This window comes from Rhagoletis zephyria, unplaced genomic scaffold, assembly GCF_001687245.7.
Source record: "Rhagoletis zephyria isolate East Lansing unplaced genomic scaffold, Rhagoletis_zephyria_1.1 Rzeph_scaffold_06416, whole genome shotgun sequence".
In the NCBI taxonomy this organism is placed as follows: Eukaryota; Metazoa; Arthropoda; class Insecta; order Diptera; family Tephritidae; genus Rhagoletis; species Rhagoletis zephyria.
Genome location: NW_016163499.1, coordinates 21,949 through 31,806, shown reverse-complemented (window position 1 = coordinate 31,806; position 9,858 = coordinate 21,949). Strand labels below are relative to the sequence as shown.

General features: G+C 34.8%; 1 protein-coding gene across 1 annotated transcript in view; it reads left to right on the top strand.

Annotated features, from left to right (window-relative positions):
• The window catches only part of LOC108373142 (uncharacterized), a gene marked incomplete at its 5' end in the record, with an annotated part of 4,795 nt that extends 3,824 nt beyond the window's left edge, over window positions 1-971 (top strand). Inside the window, one exon of the mRNA XM_017628990.1 lies at window positions 889-971. Coding sequence (XP_017484479.1) covers window positions 889-971 — 83 coding nt within the window. The remainder of the gene's footprint in view (window positions 1-888) is intronic.
• Window positions 972-9,858: the final 8,887 nt, after the last annotated feature.

Below are 9,858 nucleotides of genomic sequence, written 5' to 3'. Positions count from 1 at the left end.
GTGAGAAAGTTGTAGTAGTAAGACATAGCTTAATATTATCGATGATAGACGGTAAAGTTTGTAACGCTCTCACTGAAACTACATCTACACAAAAGTGTTACTTATGCGGCTCCACCAGCAAAGATTTCAACCAAATCGATAAAATGATAAAAAAGGAAATTAACACTGATAATTTACAATTTGGGTTATTAATTTTGCATGGATGTATACGATTTTTTGAGTGCCTTCTTCATCTGTCATACAAACTGTCAATCAAAAAATGGCAAGCTAGAGGAGACTCCGAAAAGCAAATTGTGGAAAAAACTAAAGCAGAAATTCAAAAGCAATTTAAAGAGAGGACTAGTTTAATTGTTGATTGTCCAAAACCCGGATTCGGTAGCTCCAATGACGGAAATACGGCCAGGCGTTTTTTTCAGAATGCGGAACTATCAGCGGAGATTACGAAAATCAACGTTAATTTAATAGTCCGAATGCATAATATACTGATTGTTGTTTCGTGTGGTCATGACGTAAATGTACATAAGTTTCGGGAATATGCACATGAAACGGCTAGAATATTTGTAGAACATTATCCGTGGTACTATATGCCTCCAACATTGCATAAATTTTTTATTTACGGACCTGAAATAATAGAATACGCATTGTTACCGATTGGCCAATTATCGGAAGAAGCGCAGGAAGCTAGCAACAAAAATTTCAAAAAATATAGAGAGAGTAATTCCAGAAAAATGGATCGAGAAAAGTCGAATCAAGACGTTTTTAACATGATGCTGATTACTTCTGATCCAATAATATCAAGCAGGAGAAAATTGCCTGAAAAAAAATTACACAGCCTACCAAAAGTAGCTGTGGATATGTTACAATCTCCATCCTTAAATTTGCCAAAAGCTTATGCCAGAGACAATAACAGTGCTCATGGCAGTGATTCCGACGAGGAAGATGGTGACGATGATAGTAATGATGATGCATAATATATTGTTTGTACTGAAATTTATAATGAAATGTTTTTGTTTTTATTTAATATAATAAATAGTCGAATTATCGCAATATCTAATTTTTTCGTAATATTTTAGGGTGTTATACAGAAAAACCTGTATCATCGATATCTCGCTAACTAGGCGATTTATCGATAACTTCATTTTAGAAGTTTGAAAAAACAAAATTATCTGGTCTAGTAAAACGCAAAAAAGTTATCGATTTGTTTAAAACTTCAAAATGAGATATCTCGATAACAAATCGAGTTATCGATAATTCTTACTTAATTGTTTCGGTTTATTTTGAGGTATTCTTTAAGAAAATAAAACGGTAAAAATTTTTCGATTTTTTTAAACTTCAACTTCAGATATCTCGATAACTAAACGAGTTATCGATAATTTTTATAAAATTTTTTCGGCTTATTTTGAGGTGTTCTATACAAAAATTATCAGTTTGAGAGGCCTCGGAATTAATCGACAGTTTTGATACAAAATACCCCAGTGTGCGACGGTGTAGTGAGAGTGGCTGATGTAAAAACTGCTAGTGGCACTTGCAAGAGGCCTATTCATCGGCTTGCACCCTTGCCCAAGGAAACAAATGATGCCACAGAACGACAATCAACCAACAAACTGCTTGAGGAAGACAAAATTCCATCAAGGAGGAATAATCCTTCCTTACACCAAGGACTTGCTACACTTCTGATTACCCTACTCATCTTACCACTGGCTTTAGGAGCTGAACTTCAAAATAAGCGATTTGGATCAAGGCTTGGCATTCATTTTGAAGGAATAGGCTCAACAGCCATATCAACCACTGATTGGAACCTAATAATCTACTATGACATGGAAGGATTTTTGGTAGAACTAGCAGCGCTGTCGAATGGCACAAGGGCCCTGCGCCATTTATGTCAAGAAATCACACAAAAAAGCTCATGTCTTTCTCTGGTAGCACATCTGGAACAGACTGAAAAAGAGTTGCAGCTAGATTACGCAATAGTAAAATCTAATCGGCGTAAACGAGGTGCCATTGATGCAGTTGGAAATATCGCTCATTCTTTGTTTGGAGTACTGGACGCAGAATATGCAGAACAAATGTCCAAAACAATCACACACGTTAAGGAAAATGAACTACATCTGCTGCACCTGATCAGAAATCAAACATCCATTGTGGACTCAACCATCAACATTTTGAAGCAGGATCAAAAAGCGGTCAAGAGGAAGTTCGACATCATTGATCAACAAGTGAGTCAAATATTCCAGAGGATCAGCAACGACACGCATGAGATATACCAAGAAAATTTATTTCGAATCTTTTCCTCGTTATCCATCGAACTCACACTTATGGCAGCCAATTTGCAAAGAATGCAATCTGCAATATTAGCCGTTCTAATAAATACTCATCACGGAAAAATAAGTCCTATTCTGCTGACGCCCAGCCAATTGCAAGACAAAGTAAACAAAATTAAACTTCACTTATCAGCACCATTGGAACTGCCTGTAAACCAAGAAGATTTACTCCAGCTATACCAACTCATGACGGTTAAGGGAGGACTTACAGAAAAGCATGTTGTATTCAGCATCACATTGCCTCTGGTAGAGCATGATCGATATGACTTATTCAATCTGCTACCAATTCCTACTTGGACTAATGGGACTATGATTGAAATAAGTCCGTGTGCTGCAGTTTTGGCAATAAACACAGCTCTCGGTCATTATTTCCCGCTTCTGTTCTAAAATTCAAATTCGTTATAGTCACGGTTCATCTAAATGCGCATGTGAAGTAAATTTATTCAACAACAACACCCAGTCAAGTTGTCAACTGCGAAAAACAACAAACGATGTTGCATGGATATCACTACAGCATAAAAATCAATGGATTTATGCCACGTCAGTTTCATCTCGTGCAACCGCAGTATGTGGAAAAGAAATCATTCAGGTGATTCTAAAAGGATCAGGACTGTTATCACTCCAACCAGACTGCATACTCAAACATAATTTTATATCAGTTCAAGCAGATCAGTTGATATCGACGAGTCTTTGCTCGTCCTACACTAGCCTGGGAGAAATTTCCGAGGTAGTAGCAGCAGAACATATAAAGCCTCTTCTTCAATCACGGGATGATGAGAAATACATAACGCAAATACAAAACCTTACGTCCTTACAATCATCATTGGCCAATAAACACATATTAGAACTCCCAAACAAACTTGAAGCACAAAATGCGCACCACATAACGGTTGGGTACACTGCCTTGGTTACAGTTTTGTGCCTTTTGGTGTTCATGCTAGTCAAAAGAAAATTTAAAACAGCCAAACAGGAAACATTGCACGCATCCACGACTGCGACCACATCCGGTCAAAATGAAAAACCCACACCTGCGCCTCGACATTCTCAAGGAAGTTTGGACTTTACGATAAACATTTTGGGCAGAACCTGCTAAGGAATTCGAGCTGCGCTCACCGGGGGAGGATGTTATTAAATAAGAAAAGTCGACATATTAACATTGCATTGGCTTTATTCAACAGGGTATTAATTTTCGCTTGCATTCTTTTATGCGTAGCTTGCACTTTATGCCTCTTAGTGTATTCTTATAGCCAAATAATTTGGCATGTGTCAAGTTACATATAAGACATTGTTGATTAATGCACGCAAATGAAAGTAGACGCAAAATGTGGAATATGCTTATGTCAGCAAAAACGTGGGAATAAAGCCTTTGCATTAATTATGCTTATGTAAACCAAAACATGGGAATAAAGCCTTTACAATAATTTTGCTTACGATCTAAAGTTTTTATGGCCTCATTATTTAAGCATTTAGTTTGTATTAAAACGTAATCATTAATTCAATAAAGATCACTTGAAAGCAATCAAGCAAACCACAGTGTTCGAACTTGGCGTAATCGCTATTATTCTGAACACATATATTTGATCTAATTGTTTGCTGAAATATCCGGATTTTTAATTCTTTTTATTAAATCTTATCCCAAATCAAATCCCCACTGGAATCAGATGTGGTAAAATACCTAGATACTTACATTTCTTATAGCTACCTTTCCGGTACAGTTTGACTACGTTGCATAAAATTTGTTTGAGAAACGCTTATTTAACAGCACTACATGTAACTCGCGTTCAAACAAAAAGAAAAACGAAATTAAGAAAAAATTATAAGGTAAATCTGCAGATATTTCAAATAAGCGCATATCAATAAATATAAATAGTCTACAGTCTATAAATGTAGGGAAATTTTATTTTGACAGACAAAAACCAAAACATAAAAACATGAGATCATGAGATCATTACAACGTACGCCAACAAAACAAAACAACTTATCACACATAAAGCACAGAGAATTTTTTACAATGCATGAACCTTTTTTATTCTTTACAAAAATACAGTTTATACTAAATATATGAAAAAACATAAAAATAAAATTGTTAAACTTTGTGCTAAACTCGGGAAAATTCAATAAATATGCATACAAATTTGCAACATTCTAATCAGACTTTATAATAATGTTTAAAATGAAGTTTTGGAGCCCATTATATTTTAGTTGATTTTTGGTATTGTTTTTACTGAGAGTTTCTTCCATACAAACTATGTTTGATAATTATTTTTATATGGAAGACACTGCCAGCAAAAAAAAATAAATGCTAAAAATCAACGAAATTTGCTGGCAACTTCAGATTTTCACTTTATTAATTGGCTTAAAAGTTACATTTTAAATATTTTTCTAAAAGATCTGATTAGAAATAGTGATCTGATTAAAGAGCCTACGAGCTAATAATATTGTACGGCACTGTACTTATAAGTACTCTAGGTTTCATGAAAGCAAAAATATAAGTACAAGATAACATTAAAATATCAGTCATATTTTTCGTTGCTGTGAACTTGCTTCAAAACTTCTGTATTTTCCTTAATATAATTGTAAAACTCTGTGCACGTCATTTTGAACGTATTTAGGTACATATCGATGGCTGAGTGGAAGATCGTCCTATCTTGGCAGCCAGTTCGAAAACGCTCAGAAAACTTTTCAAGAACGCCCTACTTCAGAATTTGGTTGAATAACGCCCTATCTCAGAATTCGGTTCAAAAACGCCCTATCTCAAAGNGGAAATCACCACATTTCCTCATCAGACTTCAAATTATTGTTGCTTCTCCACAATAAATTTTCATTTAAAAAACGGCCTCGAGCTCAATATAAATTGTTGAATATAATTGTTATAAGGCCAAAAAATAAAAATAAAACAAATAACTTAAGGACGTGCACACCTAAAAGTTAAGCATTCTAAAAAATAGAATTATTAGCTAAAACCAACAATACCAACAACGAAATTATCAAGTGAATTGCAGCGGAATAGCTGCGCTTGATTGTGTTGGCATAACAAAANACGTTTTTGAATCGGCATCAACCAAATACTTAGCTAGGGCGTTTTTCAATCAAATTCTGAAGTAGGGCGTTCTTGAAAAGTNATAGAATTATTAGCTAAAACCAACAATACCAACAACGAAATTATCAAGTGAATTGCAGCGGAATAGCTGCGCTTGATTGTGTTGGCATAACAAAAATGAAAATAGTGGAAATAAGCAAACGATAATTTACAAGGCGTACTTAGCACGGTGCATAGGCAACTGGCTGAGTCAGTGGGATCGTCGGAAATTACCAAATTGTGGCAAGCATCGTCGCGCACTCAGCTACAGCTACAGATATGTAAATGTGCATTTAAATGTTGAGTTTGAATCAACACCACGCGTGCGTGTTATGAAAGTATTATTTTTAAATACGAACATTTTTAAACGATAATCAAATAGAAAATATTCATNTATAGGGCGTTTTCGAACTGAGATAGGTCGATCTTCCACTCAGCCATCGATATACTAATCATCAACTATTGCTTGTGCAAAGTTCAACTAATTCGAAATGTGACTATTTCACAAATTAAACCGGTGCACTGAGAGAAAGAAGTTTAGAATTAAAAAAGCGTGCTAANGCATAACATTTTTCTGAATATTACAACGCGTTTTTTCCTTTAGTGTAGTGATTTTTGAACTTTTATTCAAATTTGTGCAATCAAATCAAAAACCGGGACATTAAAACGAAACCCAGGACATTACACCGGGACAAATAGTCTAAAACCGGGACATGTCCGGGAAAACCGGGNGACCAACCCAAAACGTAATACATTTAAGTATACAAATTTTAGTATTTAGTATAGAAATATTCAATTCAAATACGCCCATATTAAAATGAAGCGATTTGCAATTACCGTTTGCTTTTTCATAATTAAATTCAACAATTTATATTGAGCTCGAGGCCGTTTTTTAAATGAAAATTTATTGNAGGACATTACACCGGGACAAATAGTCTAAAACCGGGACATGTCCGGGAAAACCGGGACGTCTGGCAGCCCTATACAAGCATCCAACCTGTNTTTGCTTTTTCATAATTAAATTCAACAATTTATATTGAGCTCGAGGCCGTTTTTTAAATGAANAGCATCCAACCTGTTTGAACCCTTATTTATTTTTCATGCAAATAGAGGTTCGAGTAATTTTTATTTAGTGTGAAGTAAAGTGTTTTACGATATAATTTTACTATTAGGAAGTTTCATTTTGTGAATTGGGTGCAAGGTCTATTTACAGACTCCCCTGTAATAAAGCAATTATAATACTTTGTAAAAAACACACAAGAAAAAAGTTATACCTTGCAGTGTCAAATTCAATATCTAAGTGTATGTGTAAAAGTGCTAGACCTATCTTTCTTCATTCATGGTACTACTCAACCATGTTTTCAACCGGCGAAGGGTAGAAAAACTTCTTCCTTAAGTAGCGTTACTAGCTGGAAGTGTGGCTAGAATGCGAGAAATTTGTTAATCAATGGAAAAGTATATTCGTTGCTTTTACCAAGAACTTCTGCTGTTGATTTGGGGAATGGCTTTCCGCTTACCTTATTTGTCCATCGTTCTGACCATACTTTAAACTCTCCTTCCTAATTGATAGCGTCTTTTTCGAAGAAAAATTCGTATCGTTTTACAAACGATTTTACGGGTTCGAAAGCATTATATTTTCATATAGCGTATTATATTCCCCAATTTTAGATGGAAGTAATGAGTTCAAATCAAAAATATTTAATGTCTCTTTCGACAATTGTTGTTGGGGATCGAGAAAAATATTATCCAATAGCTATATAAATATTGCCTTTCGATAAAAATCTTTAGTGCTAGATGCACGATAATAAGCTCGAAAAAATTCTGTCTATTCGATTCCCGAGGAAGGACAATTCCAAAATCCAATTCCTTAGCGATATCGGTAACTAACGTGGCAATGCAAGCGCTTTTTCTACGCATTTTTCTATTATCCTCCTGATATGAAATGAATATATTACGTTAATAGTAATTTATGGATAATTTGTGCGCATTTTAGCAGAGGTGGGCATTCTGCTGTATTTCATCCCTTTAATCATGTACTACATGGGGATAATACTGCTTAAGCCGAGACTTAATAATTTATTTTTACCGTTGAATACAGATGTTTTCATAAAATCTATATACTTATTTCTAAAAGGTATTTTTTCTGTTACCAAACGATATCTCCTTTAATATTTTATCCAATTTAATGATTGATATCTCATTTTGAAGGAGAGAAGCTCACGTACATGCCAAAAATACCTCAAAGAAACTCATATGCATGTATGTATGTATGTATGTACATATATACATGTATATTAGACTGCATCACTCCCCATACAAAAAAAATCTGTACTATTTTTCCATTGGAATTATAAAATATATAAAAATAGTTTCTTAAAGATATTTAAAAAAAAAATCCCCTCAAATAACAAAACGGTTTAAACTTAAAAAATTTTCATAAAAATATTTAAAAAAATCAAAAAAAAAAATTTGAACGGAATCGTATGGATGAGATTTTTGATGCTGTTTTTTAACTTTTTTCAAAGATTGGAATAAGAAAAACTTGAATAACTGAACCTAAGCTCTTCCGATTTAGACTTGAGAGGTGTCATTAGAAAGGTATTTTCTCAACATTTTTATTGCTTTGCTAATGACTCATTCAAAGGATGAAAGTGAAAAGTAGGATGAACGAACGTCATTCAACGTTGAATTAAGATGTGTTGGTGTTTGAAAACAAAAAAATGGGACACGAATGACTTTTTTTTTGGACAGAAATAAAAACAGTGTGAAAATACCTCTCTACTGAGATCCCACAAGTCTAAATCAGAATAGTTTTGGCCCAGTTATTCAAGTTTTTCGTAAATCAATCTTTGAAAAAAGTAAAAAAAACAGCATCAAAAGTCTCATTCTTATGATTCCGTTGAAAAGATTTCTAAATATTTGTATGCAGATTTTTTAAGCTTAATCTGTTTTGTCATCTGAGGGGACTTTTTTCAAAAAGTTCTTTAAGAAACTATTTTTATTCATAAAAAACTCCATTTTTGGAGGTATTTTCAAATCGGTCCAGCTCACTTAAATGTTAATATTTTTCCGAAATATTTTGGTGGACGTCTTAAAATATAGTAATTTTTGTAATCCTGGCGGAAAAACCGCAACTTTTTCTGGTGATGCAGTCTAATGTATATATATAAAAAGCGTATAGAAATAAACGTAAATATATTTTATGTGCACGAGACATATCATATTTCTTATATATAGGCCCATATTATCAATCGCGAATCGCTTTTAATGGCGAGTCGCCTTTTGACCAGTATTATGGTTAGCGAATGAACTAGTTCGCATAAAATATGATGTTGCCAGTGCTAAAAACAGAAAGCGACGAAAGGGAAACGTCAAAAAGAAACGTAAATTCAAAGACAAAGTTCAAATTGATTGAATGTAATAAAAGTAAAAATAATTCGAAATGATGAGCAGTGTGGACTTATTTTTTGAGGACGAGTACGATGGGGAGGAAATCAACCTACAAAGACTGCGACGCAGCATCCGAGATAATTCGAACCCGATGGATCTGCCCAATAGGCTGTAAGTAGAATTCCGTTTGCACATTTATCAAAAATAAACATGTAATTATCGGCCGCTGTGGTGTAGTGGTAAGCAGTGCGCGCTTCCACTCCACAATGCCTGGGTTCAAACCCTGGTCAAAGCAACATCGCAAAAATATAGAAAAAAGGTTTTTTCTTAACAGCGGTCGTCCCTCGGCAGGCAATGGCAAACCTCCGAGTGTATTTCTGCCATGAAAAACAGCTTCTCATAAAAATACAATCGCCGTTCGGAGTCGGCGTAAAACTGTAGGTCCCTCCGCTTTGTGTGACAACATCAAGGCGCACGCCACAAATCGGAGGAGAAGCTCGGCCAAACACTAACATATGTGTAAGCGCCAATCTATTATTATTATTATTAAACATGTAATTTTGTACTCCAGATTCGTTTAATACTTCAGGATCAATAAGGGAGCTTTTATGTTCCTGTTGCAAAAAATGGAGGGCTCGCAGTGTGTACTTATTTTTTGAGGACGAGTACGATGTGGAGGAAATAAACCTGCATAGACTGCGACGCAGGATCCGAGATAATTCGAACCCGATGGATCTGCCCAATAAGCTGTAAGTAGAATGCCGTTTGCACATTTATCAAAAATAAACATTTTGTACTCCAGATTCGTTTAATACTTCAGGATCAATAAGGGAGCTTTTATGTTCCTGTTGCAAAAAATGGAGCGCAGCAATACCACCAATTTTAAAGCTTGCTTGCGCCCTTCGCTTTTTCGCTGATGGCTCCTATCAAAGGAGCGTTGGTAACGATTTCGAACTAGATATTCCATACCGTCATTTGTCATGAATGGATAAATATGCAAATGACTGAAGACGAGAAACAAAGGGCTAGAAATTTTTTCTTCCGAAAATCTCGTATACCTGGAATCAT